Source organism: Oncorhynchus gorbuscha, linkage group LG01, assembly GCF_021184085.1.
Source record: "Oncorhynchus gorbuscha isolate QuinsamMale2020 ecotype Even-year linkage group LG01, OgorEven_v1.0, whole genome shotgun sequence".
Taxonomy (NCBI): domain Eukaryota; kingdom Metazoa; phylum Chordata; class Actinopteri; order Salmoniformes; family Salmonidae; genus Oncorhynchus; species Oncorhynchus gorbuscha.
In genome coordinates, this window is record NC_060173.1 from 108052233 (window position 1) to 108067832 (window position 15600).

The window sequence follows — 15600 nt, forward strand, 5'->3', positions numbered from 1 at the left end:
GCTGTTGCATTACACCAGGAGTGCACTGTACGCCATTTAAAATCAGACTAGGGCTAAGAGAATGTGTCAATACTAAATGCCATAACTAACCTTTACTTACTACGTATCACTTCAGAATAAAATGACAGAGACAATAAGTATATGGTGGCAGAGCTGGTATCCTACTCATCTACCTACAATCATTAAGATTAGAGCTGGGATGATACACCAAAAATGATCCGACACCTACCATACCGATCATTGCAATAGGTAGCCTATACTAGAGAAATGTGAAGATTGAAATAAGTTCTCTAACATAAGGTGATTGTTAAAGAGACAATTGATGGCTACAACCCTCAAACTAGTAGTAGTTCAAAGAATAATAATAATAATAATAAACAGTGATGGTTCACATTGTTATAAACTTATCCTTTGGTTTATCATTATGGCATCAACTCAGGCAATCTATAACCATATGGATGTCCATATCGCCCAGCTCTAATTAAGATCAAATCCCAATCTCAGTCATTCAGATTAAATATTACATTACTTGTTTACTAGAACCACTGTTCTCATTTTCCATGACCCTCTCGCCCATCCTTCGCTCTCTAAGAGCAGGACTGTAGGTTACTAGAGGCTAGCTCCAGGACACAGACATTAGCCAAGAGGACGCACACAGCCGTCTGATACACGAACCAGTGACGCGTGGCTAGTGGCGCTTCTTGGGCTCTCAGTCACAGACTGTCACCCGTAGCAATGCAGAGGCCTGGCTGCAGACCACAGAGGACATAGCAAGGAAGTGCATTCCACAACACTGAGGTCTCTCCACTCACTGTTTAAAGGCTGATTACAATGACACAGATAGAAACTAGGCCTATTGTTTACAGTAGAACAACTTCTAGCAGAATACTTGATCTAACTTGGTGAGTCATTGTTATTGTTGTTTGGTCTTCTATCATTTCATACAATGAGAAACACACTTGATCATAATAGCCAAGATGTGAGAGTTGGGTTTCAGGTCAAAGCATTGCTGAAAAGATGACTTAGTTGAGCTGAAAATGGGTTAAAGAAATTAGAGCCAAAACAAACAAAAAAAGCACAAACAATAAGGCCTGATGTGAGAAATACAAGTTGAAAAACATCAGAAATGTTTTATCTGCCTGCTTTTACAAAATGTTTGCCTTTAAAAAGAGGTCTTGCACAGGCTTAAAATACTTCACTTTTATTTGGCTGTGCAGCAGAAAATGTTTTGCAGTCAGCTCAATGTTGAGTGACAAAGACGTCAACAAAATGAGATTGAACTGAATGAAAAGGACAAAGAGTTATACAAAAATAATATAAAGTAGTTGTTTTTTTGTGATCATTGTAATAAAGTAGGCTAATGTACACTAGGTTAAAAAAGTTTGGGGTCAATTAGAAAAGTCCTGTTTTTTTTTGTAAATTAAAATAACATAAAATTGATCATAAATACAGGGTAGACATTATTAGTGTTGTAAATTACTACTGTAGCTGGAAACGGCAGATTTTTTAATGGAATATCTACATAGGCGTACAGAGGCCCATTATCAGCAACCATCACTCCTGTGTTCCAAAGGCACGTTGTGTTAGCGAATCCAAGTTTATCATTTTAAAAGGCTAACTGATCATTAGAAAACCCTTTTGCAATTATGTTATCACAGCTAAAAACTGTTGTCCTAATTAAATAAGCAATAAAACTGGCCTTCTTTAGACTAGTTGAGTATCTGGTGTATCAGCATTTGTGGGTTCGATAACAGGCTCAAAATGGCAAGAAACAAAGAACTTTCTCCTGAAACTTGTCAGTCTATTCTTGTTCTGAGAAATGAAGGCTATTCCATGCGAGAAATTGCCAAGAACCTGAAGATCTCGTACAATGCTGTATCCTACACCCTTCACAGAACAGCACAAACTGGCTCTAACCAGAATATAAAGAGGAGTGGGAGGCCCCGATGCACAACTGAGCAGAAGGACAAGTACATTAGTGTCTAGTTTGAGAAACAGATGCCTCACAAGTCTTCAACTGGCAGCTTCATTAAATAGTACCCGCAAAACACCAATCTGCTGTTTCCAGCTACAATAGTCATTTACAACATTAACAATGTCTACACTGTATTTCTGATCAATTTGATGTTATTTTAATGGACAAAAAACCATGCTTTTCTTTCAAAAACAAGGACATTTCTAAGTGACACCAAACTTTTGAACGGTATTGTATAACGAATGATTTGCAACACTAGAACAAAAACTATACCAGTTCTCCATAAGGGTGCACAATAAATTACTGTCCTTCGCTTAACCACGAAAACGTGTAGGTAGAAACTATTGACTTAAAACATCATATAAATCTATGATTTTGCTACACACTTAGGATAAGAGGACAAAAAAGTCAACAAAATCAAGAAACAGCTGCTTACCTGATTTAGAGAGTGCTTGGACACCGCCATTGGACATCATGGGAGGCAATTCTGCCCTGCCTCTGAAGTGGGGGTTGCCTTGCACCTGGGATGGTTTCTGATAATGTCCAAACTGCTGCTGCTGGTGAGAGTTTGGGTTGTCCTGCATTGACCCCATGGCTGCATGTTGTCTACCACCGTAACCCAGCACCCCAACGTTCCCAGCTAAGGCGGGATCCTGCATTACGTTTATTGGCCCGTTAAACTGCTCCGTGTTTAGAGCTTGGCCTGAAATCTGACCTTCGTTGTTCATGTTCTGGAAGAAAGGGACCAACGCTCTGCCCTGGAGCTGAGGCCCCCGCAAGCTCTGCTGTAAAGCTGACATATGAGGCAAAGATTCCTCCAAGAAGGGAGATTTGCTGGATCGGGCTGGGCTGTGGCCCACGTGGCTTGGCCCATTATGGACACTCTGGTGGCTCATGGACTGGAGTAGCTGGGCCATGGAGGTGTTTGGGGGCAGGCTACCCTGCTGAAACATTCTCCTCAAAGGCTCTGGAAAGCTAGCCGAACTTGATCCTGAGCCACCCATTGGATGTTTGAGCACGTCGAAAGCCCTGTCATTGTTGACGCCACCATCGCTGACATCATTGGACAGTTTCCGCTTGCGATTCGCCTCCCTCTGCTGAGCCATACCCATAAGTTTGTCTCTTAATGCCGCTCTTCCGGTTTGAACCTCGCTCGCCAACGGCCCAGGATTAGGTAGATATCGCTGGTTTAAAGTGCTGTGTCCATCTAGGTTCCCACCTCTGCCTCCACCAACCAGTCCTGGGTGTCCCAAACCGCTGCCACTGTGAGCCTCTGCGCCTGCAGCCGCTGCGCTGTCGGGATGTTTGTTTTGATTCACTAGCTGTGCTTTGGCTGCGGCTGACAGAAGACTGCTGGCTGGGAAGGAAGCAGGATTCTGCTGATCTAGCATCTTGTTAAGGGGCATTCCTACCGAATGATTCCTTTGAAGGACACTATCAGAACCAGGAGCTGGAGGGCACATGGAGTTGGAATGCCTGCTTAGACTACTTTTCATCCCCCCTGGCAGGTAGTTGGGGTTATCGTTCAAGTGATGGAGTTTGTCCATCTTATATGAACTTGGCGGCATTGCAGGTCGAGGGGAACCCAAGGAGGCCCGAGGGGACCGGGGAAGTGGCTTTGAACCCCCACAAGGAACCTGGAGCCCCGTGGGGTGAGCGAAGCTCCCATGTTCAGAAGATCCGGAGGAGCAACGTGAACGGTGGGGTGACTCCTCCATCCTGGTAAGGACAGGCCCAGCCATATGTACCGGGGACACAATAGGCGAGGACGAGACCGATGAAGGGGTAGGGTGGTGCTGGACCCTCTGGCCATGCCCAACATGTCCAGACTTCCCAGTTGGTAAAGGCAGGTTGCTGGGCAAAGGGACACTGGTAGGGGGGATGTTTACATTCATTGGTGGTACCTGAGAATGGGCACTGTGTTGGAGGCCAGATACATTTGACACTAAGGGACCCTGGCTTGGAGCCTTGCTTGGAATGGGGTCCAGGATACCAAGAGGGTCCATCTCAGAGGAGGGAGGGAGCTGAGACAGGGACAAGTGCGACTGTGGGTGTGGATGGCATGCAGGCTGGAGCTTATGTTGAAAGTTGTTGTGGGGGAAGCTGTAGAAGGGCTTCTGCATATTGGGACTTTTGGCATTGACAGGTACATTAGTCCTTCCTGCTATGGCACACGAAGGCTGGGTGGCCGAAGGCGAGCCGTGGAGCAGAACACTAGGTGGTGAGAGAGGTGTAAAACGATCCCCGTTCATAAGGGCAGTGCCTGGGCTGCAAGCTCCATGAAAACCAAGCATGTTGGGCTCAGGACTCCCCAGAAGTTCAGTCCTTGGGGAGGGAGTCCCATCACCATAATGCTGCGAGCCACATGAGGTGGAGGAGGAGGGGCTGAGCAGGACACTGTGGCGGATACGATAGGGAGACCGCTGTTGGCTACAGCGATCACTTCCCCCCAGTCTTGTTCCGCTGTAACCAGAGTACGGATCTCTCTGAGGAGAACCCAGTTCATGGTTATAGTACCGTTGACCAGGTATTGTCAACTTGTTGGGTGGACCATCGTACATATTGTTCTTTATTGCTGGATGACTCATAGGACCCACCGTCGCCGAACCTACAAAGCAGAGTAATATTGTTCATATTAGTAATCTCAGTTAGTAGTCATCTTAGTTTTGTCACGTTGATATTACAGATCAAAATTGAGATGATTCTGAGTGACTCACTCAGCATTTTCCATTCTGAACTTGCAACTACACAAACAGTGCTTAATTGACAACAGACACCTTATATTTACAGCAAACAGTTAGATAACAGCAGATAAGCAGACTGAACATTATGGAAATATAATCTGGCTGATGTGTGTATGCATGTTCAGACAGTGTCACATTTTTGCTTCTCTTTTATAACACAATGCTGACAGGGCACAATGCAGCACAGCAGCTATAAAAAAAATATGCTGCACGGAACAGAGCATTTCTGACAGAGCTGATCTCAATCTGTCATAAAGATATGGTCTTTCATTTTAATTTCTCCATGGCATATGGAAAATCGGAACAAAACTTGCTGAGAATGCACAGATGCTCACGTCATCATATCTAGTGACACCCCACTGGAGGGTAAAACCAATTGAATGGCAATCAAATGCTGTAAGATATTGAACTTCATTATCAACCAATAAGCTATATGAATGGTTGGATTGTTATAATATAAATAATAATAATAACAACCATTTAGCAGATGCTTTTATCCAAAGTGACTTAGACATGCGTGCATACATTTCACGTATTGCTGGCCCCGGGAATCAAACCCACTATCGTGGCATTGCAAGAGTCATGCTTTACCAACTGAGCTACAGAGGATCAGGGGGCAAGCTTGCCTCTCAAATTGAGAAACAACTTCCACATACCAGTGCCACTACCGTGACTAGCCAGAGCCAGCGAGGGGTGCAGTGACTCCATGTTCCTGTGCAGTGTCGCCGTGGCAATGATCTTCCTCTTGTGGATACACAGCTTGGTGAAATCGGCATCGGCTCGTGCATCCTCAGCCATCCTATGCTTGACCGCCGCCCCGGGGTCAAAGCTGAATATCTGAGGGGGGGAGATGTTAGCATGTGTAAGTGGCTACTCCTATAACATACGTGTCACCTCTCTTCTCCAACCCTGGCTACAGTTAGAAGTGTGTTAGTGTTCAGTAGCATGCGCAGTGCGTTTTCCCTTGAACTTTATGACCCAGCTACCAGGAGTAGCCCCATCACACACCCACAAACATCTCCTGGCTGGCTCACCTTGTGAATGGTGAGAGGGCACTCCAGGCCACACTTGCAGGTGCCATCAGTCAGCAGGTAGCTCTTCACCTGCTCCAGACAGGCTAACACAGAGCCACTGGGACTGGAAAGTGGAAGAAGAGAAGTTGTGTGACTGACCAACGTTAACGGCATACAGTAGCACAACCATACAGTAGCTACATAAAGACAGTCTGCATCAGAAATTGCCCCCTATTCCCTAAAGTGGTTCTGGTCAAAAGTAGGCACTATACAGGGAATAGGGTACCATATGGGACACATCCATACACATTCAATTATATCAAAATGGCCTGGATAAAGTAAATCAGGCACAGCAAAAGAAGCAAAGCTCACAAAATATGGGAGGGCCACATTGCCATGACAACGGCTCACCTCACAATGACAAGAGTGTCATCAGCTTAAAAGGCTTGTTTCCGGAGAATTTTATTTATTTATTTAGTCTTTTTTTTTTTTACAAGCGTCACACCAAAAAAAAAAAGATCTTAATGAAAGTAAGGGAGTGAAAAGTGGCTGACGCGTGGAGAATTATGGTGCCATAAAACACAGATCCCGACAGCGTTTCACAGTTTTTCAGAGGACACAATTTTCTCTGTATAATACAGTCACTGTTCTCAAACATGCTTCCCCTCAAGGCCATGTAGCCCAGATCTGCCCACCAGAAAGGGCAGATGAAGAGGGAGGGAGGGTGGCAATATTGGATTCTGGAAGGTATTATGCTCGACTGGCCCTGGTATTGAAATGCTTCTCTTCACTACAGCTCATGGACAGACAATATTGATAATAACCATCATGTCAAAGAAAATTTGGAGTCACGCAATGTGGTGTATAGTCCTCCCCACTTAGACTCAGGAAACCACACAGTTTATTAGACTACAGATAAAGTTATTAATAACTTCTTATGGATAGGGGGCAGCATTTTCACATTTGGATGAAAAGCATGCCCAGAGTAAACTGCCTCCTACTCAGTCCCAGATGCTAATATATGCATATTATTAGTAGTATTAGAAAACACTCTGACATTTCTAAAACTGTTTGAATGATGTGAGTACAAAATAACTCATATGGCAGGCAAAAACCGGAGAAAAAAAATCCAACCAGGGCGTGGGAAATCTGAGGTTTGTAGGTTTTCAACTCAGCCCCTATTGAATATACAGTGGGATATGGGTCATCCTGCACTTCCTAAGGCGTCCACTAGCAGTTTTCAGAACGTTGTTTCAGGCTTCTACTGTGAGGGGGGCTGAATGAGAGGTGAATGAGTCAGAGGTCTGCCTGCAGCCTCAGTCTCGTGATGCGTGGTCATGAGAAAGTTACCTCTCGTTACATTGCTTTTCTACAGACATAGGAATTCTCTTGGTTGGGACATTATTGAACATTTATGATAAGAACATCCTAAAGATTGATTCTATACATAGTTTGATTTGTTTCTACGGCCAGACATTTCCGCTGGACTTGCCCGCGAGTTTCGATTTGTTTACTAAACGCCCTAACAAAAAGGAGGAATTTGGACATAAATGATGGACTTTATGGTACAAATCAAACATTTATTGTGGAACTGGGATTCCTAGTAGTGAATTCTGATGAAGATCAAAGGTACATTAATATTTATAATATTATTTCTGACTTATGTTGACTCCAACATAGCAGATATATTCTTGGGTTGTGTATGTCCTCTGAGCGCCATACTCAGATTATTGCATGGTTTGCTTTTTCCGTAAAGTTTTTTGAAATCTGACACAGCGGTTGCATTAAAGAGAAGTACATCTTTAAATCTGTAAATAACACTTGTATCTTTTATTAATGTTTATTAGGAGTATTTCTGTGATTTGTTGTGGCCCTGTGCAAATTCACAGGATGTTTTGTAGGCAAAGCTAAATGTAAACTGAGGTTTTTGGATATAAATATGAACTTGATCGAACAAAACATACATGTATTGTGTAACATGTTGTCCCGGGAGTGTCATCGGATGAAGAATATCAAAGGTTAATGATTAATTTTATAAATATTTCTGCTTTTTGTGACTCCTCTCTTTGCTTGGAAAATCGCTATATGCTTTCTGAGACTAGTTGCTGACCTAACATAATGATATGTTCTGCTTTCGCGGAAAAGCTTTTTTGAAATCGGACACTGTGGTTGGATTAACGAGAATTGTAGCTTTAAAATGGTGCCTAATACTTGTATGTTTGAGAAAATTGAATTATTAGATTTCTGTTGATTGAATTTGGCAGAACCCCAATCCTAGACAGGTTAACTTCACTGGGTGGTGAAAGTGCATGGTGATGAGCTTGATGTTGCTTTCCAATAAATATTGGGGGTCTTATTCTGGTGACATGATCATCGATGCTTGGCTGCCATTTGACAAATAAAAATATTCTCGCTCTTATCCATCATCTCATCATGTAGACTAGTCTACCCGCACTGTATCATCAAGCTGTTGGCTCAAGCGTAGGTGCCCAGACCAGAGCAGGCAGTTACAATTAGGGTTGCAAAGGGTCAGAAGCTTCCCTTTACATTTCCGGAATTTTCCCAGATTTTTTCATGGGAAGTTAAGCCTGGGAATTGGGGAATTTTTCTGAAATTCATTAAAAAAAAACTTAACTTATAACAGTGAACCTTTTGTGGGATACACATAAGGCAATTCTAGGTCTTGTGGCATATCTTGGTTAAACTATTCCCAATTCAATGGAATTGCAACCATCTGCATGCACAGTGCATTCTTCCATCACATGTGCAGTGTACTCTTCCATCACATGTACAGCTGATTCTCACGATCTTTCACACTAATGAGATGCTATTGATCCCACACTACTAAACTGTCTGAGCCAAGTTTTGATTGCAATACTGGGTGTGGTGAATATATTTTATAGGACCAACGTATTTTTTTGTCAACTAGAAAATAGTTGCCTACAGCAAAGTGTGTTTAAATAATGTCTAACTTGCTAACAATTTCTGCTAGTTAGTTACCATGTGGGTTTTAGCTGGCTTGAGCCTGCTAACTGAGGTGTGTTAATTCACCTTTTTCCATACATGTTTCATTTTAAAACATTTATCTTACAAAGGAGTTGTTTAACTGCTTAATTATTTATCTGTACATTGAATTGTATTTGTTTTTTTTTAGATTCATTTTTTCCTAATCTTTACAGAAAAAACACCATCTGATGTGGAGACATTTCACTGCAGCTAATGTAGAAGGAAAAGCTGTGTACATTTGCAAATACTGTGCCAAATCATATGTGAAGAATGCAACAAAGATGCAGAATCATCTGGCCAAGTGCATAAAGTTCCCTCAGCGTTCACAACAAGCAACCTCCGACAAAAGTCCCTCTACTTCTATTCGAGGTGAAAATTATGAATCAGAGACCTCATCGATAGCAATATCGATGAGGTAAATTGATGAATGTCTTGCTCAATTGATGAATGTCTTGCTCGAGCTATGTATGCAACTGGTTCACCTCAGATGCTCACAGAGAATGTGTATTGGAAGAGATTTCCGAATGTTCTTCACCCAGCATACACCCCTCCAACCAGACATGCTTTATCTACTCATTTGCTGGATGCAGAGTTCAGAGTTCAAGTGAAGGTCAAGCAAATCATAGAGAAAGCAGACTATTGCAATCATCTCTGATGGGTAGTCGAATGTTCATGGGGAAAGAATAATTAACTACATCTCCACCCCTCAATGAAAAGCAGCAATCTACCTCACCAAGCAAAGTGAGAAGAATAAGAGCACCACATTGAAGCTGCCCAGCAACACCTGTTGGGGTGATGTTGTCATGTTTGACAGTCTCCTGGAGGGAAAGGAGTCTCTCCAAGAAATGTCCATATTAGTCTTCCGATATGGCCAGTCCCATCAAGATGATCCTCCTGGACAATGTATTTTTGGAGAGCGTGGTAAGCAGCCTGAAGGTCATGAAACCTATAGCAGTAACCATTGCACGGATTGAGGGAGACAATGCCATACAGCCTGATGTATACTCTGCTTGCAGATGTAAGATAAGAAATCAGTATTGCCCTGCCCACTTCACTGTTGCTCTAAGCAGAGGAAACGGCAGTTCTGAAATACATCAAATCGCGTGAAGACTTCTGCCTGAAGCCCATACACGCCGCAGCGTACATGTTAGACCCCAAGTATGCTGGCAAGAGCATCCTGTTTGGTGCAAGGCCTATGGTGTCATCGCTATCATGTCTCACCACCTTGACCTGGATGAGGGCAAGGTTCTTGGCAGTCTGGCGAAGTACACTTCCAAGCAAGGGCTTTGGGATGGAGATGCAATATGGCAGTCGTGCCAACATATCTCATCAGCCACCTGGTGGAAGGGACTTTGTGGATCCTCAGAGCGCAACTGGTCCTTGTTTGGGAACACACACACACAGCAAAGCACGCAACAGTCTGACAAATACAAGTTTTGAAAAATTGGTGGCCATCCGGGCAAATTTGAGGCTTTTTGAGCCTGACAACGAGCCATCCTCAACAAGGTTGGAAAGTGACAGTGAAGATGAGGCCTCAATCTGATGTTCAAGAGGTGGACATTGAGGAGTTCCAGGGAGAATACAAAAAACATTCATTTGCATATTCTCCAACGGAAAGTTTCCACCTCTGAATATTCCCCAAAACGTAGATACAATTGCTATTTAGCGCAAAAGTTTTGACATCCCACTTTGGTTCTAAAATCACCATCACCCACTAACTAACTTGTTTCAAGGTCATGCGCACAAGTACAGTGAAATGCCTATCTCGTTAGCTCTACGCCCAACAATACAGTAGTAAACAGGGAAAACAAAAATAATAAAGTTACATTTACATTTGAGTAATTTAGCAGACGCTCTTCTACAGAGCGACAGAGTAGTCCGTGCATACATTTTCATACTGGTCCCCTGTGGAAATAGAACCCAAAACACTGCCATTGCTCAACCAACTGAGCTACACAGGAAAATAAGCAAGCATACTATATACAGGGTTGGTCCGTTCCAGTACCATATTCACAATGTGCAGGGATACTGGAGTGATAGATGTAGATACACTATATATACACAAAACCATGTGGACACCCCTTCAAATCAAATTAATTTATAAAGCCCTTCTTACATCAGCTGATATCTCAAAGTGCTGTACAGAAACCCAGCCTAAAACCCCAAACAGCAAGCAATGCAAGTGTAGAAGCAATAAGTGGATTAGGATATTTCAGCCACATCCGTTGCTGACAGGTGTATACAATCAAGCACACAGCCATGCAATCTCCATAGACAACATTGGCAGTAGAATGGCCTTACTGAAGAGCTCAGTGACTCAACGTAGCACCGTCATAGGATGCCACCTTACCAACAAGTCAGTTAGTCAAATTTCTGCCCTGCTTGAGCTGCCCCAGTCAACTGTAAGTGCTGTTACTGTGAAGTGGAAACGTCTAGGAGCAACAACGGCTCAGCCGTGAAGTGATAGGCCACACATCCTCACAAAACAAGTGCTTAAGCGCATAGAGAGTAAATACCATCTGTCCTCGTTTGCAACACCCACTACAGAGTTCCAAACTGCCCCTGGAAGCAACGTCAGCACTAGAACGGTTTGTCGAGATCTTCATGAAATGGGTCTCCATGGCCGAGCCACCGCGCACAAGCGTAAGATCACCATGCACAATGCCAAGCGTCGGCTGGAGTGGTATAAAGATCGCCGTCATTGGACTCTGGATTGATGAATCACCCTTCCCCATTTGGCAGTCCTACGGACTAATCTGCATTTGGCGGATGCCAGGAGAGCACTACCTGCCCAAATGCATAGTGCCAAATGTAAAGTTTGGTGGAGGAGGAATAATGGTCTGGGACTGTTTTTCATGGTGCAGGCTAGGCCCCTTAGTTCCAGTGAAATCTTACCGCTACAGCATACAAGACATTCTAGATGACTCTGTGCTTCCAACTTTGTGGCAACATTTTGGAGAAGGCCCTTTCCTGTTTCAGCATGACAATGCCCCTGTCCACAAAGCGAGGTCCATACAGAAAGTGTATCTTGAGATGGGTGTGAAAGAACTTGACTGGCCTGCACACAGAACCCTGACCTCAACCCCATAGAACACCTTTGGGATTACATTGTTGGTCCTGACATCAGAGTGCGCAGCGGAACACTGTATACTGGAAACCACTGTTATTTTAACTAAAACATAACCAATCTTTGTTAAACATAAATACCAAAATAGTTTTTTCATGGATTCTTAAAGTCGGCTTGAAAGAGCCGCTAACCAAGCTAAGCTGCTAACGTTAGCCATCAAGCTAACGAAGTTAGTCCCAGATGAGTTTTCCAATGGAGACCTCTCTGAAAAAGTAAATGAATGGTTCCAGCGCTGTAGGAGCTGTATTCACAACGCTTTGTTCGGGAAAAACTGGATCACTCAGAGTTCCATTGCAGCAAAGATTATAAGCTTGAGGTGGCTTCTTTAATCACGCAGGTAGCCAGTCAATGTAAGAAACTGGGGAAAATGCAGAGTGGAATGTTTACCTTTTCTTCACCGGTGGCTTGACGCCGTTTGTGCATGTTGGATGAATCTCCGTCTTGTTGTTTATCATTATCCGACTGGCTGGTGTTGCCCGGAGTTCGTTCGCCAGGGGAGCCATCTCTGCCTCTCCTCCCCCATCTGATAGAGTCGAAGGAGCACAGCAAGAGGAGCATGGCAATCAAAGATCGTCGCGTCACGAGCCGCGGAAGCCAAAAACATCTACAAAAACGTCTACATTCCCAAAGAGAGGTCCGGAGCGGATACAGATATTGAATAGTTTCGCAGCGCTGTAGCCTGATCTTCCTACACCTTCGTCGCTGGGGGTACCTGTGTCTGCAGCCGCTGTGCCTACTCCTACGATTTAGAAGTCGACGTTGGCACCCTTTCATCCCTACTCTGGATCAAGCGGGGCGTCTCCATCTGTCTGGAGGCCTGCACCATCCTGTGAAAAGTGGGAGTGGGCAGATTTCCTTGTCCTTCTTGCCAACTGTGATTTTTGGCAGCTCCAAGGTAAGAAATGTGACTGTTCCTCATGCAAAAACAGTGTCCTATCCCAGAGCTCGAGTAAATTACAATACTAAGCTGCTCCTGAACGTACTACGCCAGGAAATCGATTCTATCATAGTTTTGGTGGGTTTTAATGACATTATGAAGGGCAGCTCTGAACAGTTAAACAGGATTTCAAAGAGCTGATTGACTATCTACTAGACACTAATAAAAGACCCATCATATCTGGCCCTGTGGCCTCTCTGAATCATGGCATTGAACGCTTTAGCAGGATTCTTTCTCTTCACAACCGGCTATGTGCAGCTCAATGGGTATAACTTTTGTTGACAATTTCAATACCTTTTGGGAAGAAAACACATTTTATAAGGAGGATGGGATCCACCCAAATTATTTGGGTTCCTGAATCCTTTCACAGCATTATAAGGCTGAGTTGAGACAATGACTTCAATGGCCCAGCCCAGTTAATCTCTACCATTGTGTCGCTGAGTCATCATAATGCTTTAGCAAATGTACATTATACCAGGGGCATAGGTAGACAATGTAAGTAACCTGATTTATGTCCCCCTAACTGCCCTGAATGCCTCTGCTGACCCTACAGCTATTGTCTCAGCCTCCAGTATTTATGCTGCAGTAGTTTATGTGTCGGGGGGCTAGGGTCAGTTTGTTATATCTGGAGTACATCTCCTGTCCTATTCGGTGTCCTGTGTGAATCTAAGTGTGCGTTCTCTAATTCTCTCCTTCTCTCTTTCTTTCTCTCTCTCGGAGGACCTGAGCCCTAGGACCATGCCCCAGGACTACCTGACATGATGACTCCTTGCTGTCCCCAGTCCACCTGACCGTGCTGCTACTCCAGTTTCAACTGTTCTGCCTTATTATTATATGACCATGCTGGTCATTTATGAACATTTGAACATCTTGGCCATGTTCTGTTATAATCTCCACCCGGCACAGCCAGAAGAGGACTGGCCACCCCACATAGCCTGGTTCCTCTCTAGGTTTCTTCCTAGGATTTGGCCTTTCTAGGGAGTTTTTCCTAGCCACCGTGCTTCCACACCTGCATTGCTTGCTGTTTGGGGTTTTAGGCTGGGTTTCTGTACAGCACTTTGAGATATCAGCTGATGTACGAAGGGCTATATAAATATATTTGATTTTGATTTGATTGTATACAGCAATCACGTGTCTATGAATCAGATTTATGCTGTTAGCAATGAGCCGGTGTGCCCTAGTTGGAAGTCCAGTGTGCAGCTCACCCTGCACTAACATAAATAACATGATAATATATACTTCTGCTCAGCTTCCCAGTAGAGCTAAGAAAACAAGCAAGCATCCCAGAAAAGTGGTCAAAATACCCCAAGTTAACATATGTAGGTTAACCTCTTGAAGCTAGGGGGCACTATTTTTATGTTTGGAAAAATAACGTTCCCAAAGTAAACGGCCTATTTCTCATTACCAGATGCTAGAATATGCATATAATTGACATATTAGGATAGAAAACACTAAAGTTTCTGAAACTGTAAAAATATTGTCTGTGGGTATAACAGAACTGATATTGCAGGCGAAAGCCTGAGGACAATCCAATCAGGAAGAGCCTCTTATTTTGAAACGTCTGTGTTCCTATGCGTGCCTGTCCTCCATTTAAAGGGATATCAAACAGATTCCTTTTTCTATCACTTCCTCAAGATGTCAACAGTCTTTAGACATAGTTTCAGGCTTTTATTTTGAAAAATGAGAAAGATAACATCTCGTCATTGTATGGCCGGGTGCCAGCAGCGTTTTGCTTTGCGCTTCAGAGTTTGGGCAGCCATTGCCTTTCTCTCTCCTACTGAAAGACAGTTGCAGTTGATATATTATCGATTATATATTTTAAAAACAACCTGATGATTGATTATAAAAAACGTTTGACATGTTTCTGTGGACATTACGGATACTGTTTGGAATGTCTGCATTGTCGAGACCGCTCTTTCCTGTGGATTTCTGAAAAAAACGTGCCAAACAAACAGAGGTATTTTGGATATAAAAATAATCTTTATGGAACAAAAGGAACATTTATTGTGTAACTGGGAGTCTCGTGAGTGAAAATATCCGAAGATCAAAGGTAAACGATTAATTTGATTGCTTTTCTGATTTTCCTGATCAAGCTACTTGATGCTAGGTGTTCATAATGTTTTGTAGATCGATAAACGCTTGGATTGCTTTTGCTGTAAAGCACATTTTCAAAATCTGACACGACAGGTGGATTAACAAAAGGCTAAGGTGTGTTTTGTAATATTGCAATTCTGATTTCATGAATGTAAATATTTTTAGTAATATTATTTGAATGTGGCGCTATGCAATTCAGAGGTTGTTGATGACAATTATCTCGCTAAAGGGATGGGTAGCATCAAGAAGTTCAACTATAGTTTTGGCAAGTCAGTTAGGACATCTACTTTTTGCAAAGACTAAGTTGACTGTGTCTTTAAACAGCTTGGAAAATTCCAGAAAATTATGTCATGGCTTTAGAAGCTTCTGATAGGCTAATTGATATAATTTGAGTCAATTGAAGGTGCACCTGTGGATGTATTTCAAGGCCTACCTTCAAACTCAGTTCCTCTTTGCTTGACATCAATGGAAAATCAAAAGAAATAAGCCAAGACCTCAGAAAAATATTATAGACGTCCACAAGTGAAAATAAATTATACACATCCACAAGTCTGGTTCATCCTTGGGAGCAATTTCCAAACGGCTGAAGGTACCACGTTCATCTGTACAAACAATAGTAGGCAAGTATAAACACCATGGGACCACGTAGCGGTCATAACGCTCAGGAAGGAGACGCGTTCTGTCTCCTAGAGATGAACGTACTT

General features: G+C 43.1%; 1 protein-coding gene across 3 annotated transcripts in view; it reads right to left on the reverse strand.

The window, feature by feature from the left end:
• Positions 1-15600, reverse strand: part of LOC124048587 (methyl-CpG-binding domain protein 5-like) — a 41582-nt gene that overhangs the window by 9023 nt on the left and 16959 nt on the right. For 2 of the 3 annotated variants that reach the window (XR_006841257.1, XM_046369530.1), the window contains exons 3-5: positions 5754-5856; positions 5376-5556; positions 2412-4583 (exon numbers count right to left, since the gene is read on the reverse strand). Coding sequence is in view for 2 of the 3 variants with exons in the window: in XM_046369530.1 (XP_046225486.1) it covers positions 2412-4583; positions 5376-5556; positions 5754-5856 (2456 nt within the window). In the remaining variant the exon portion in view is untranslated. Of the gene's footprint in view, positions 1-2411; positions 4584-5375; positions 5557-5753; positions 5857-12252; positions 12342-15600 lie in introns of those variants that run through there. The other variant, XM_046369539.1, reaches the window with a different exon arrangement.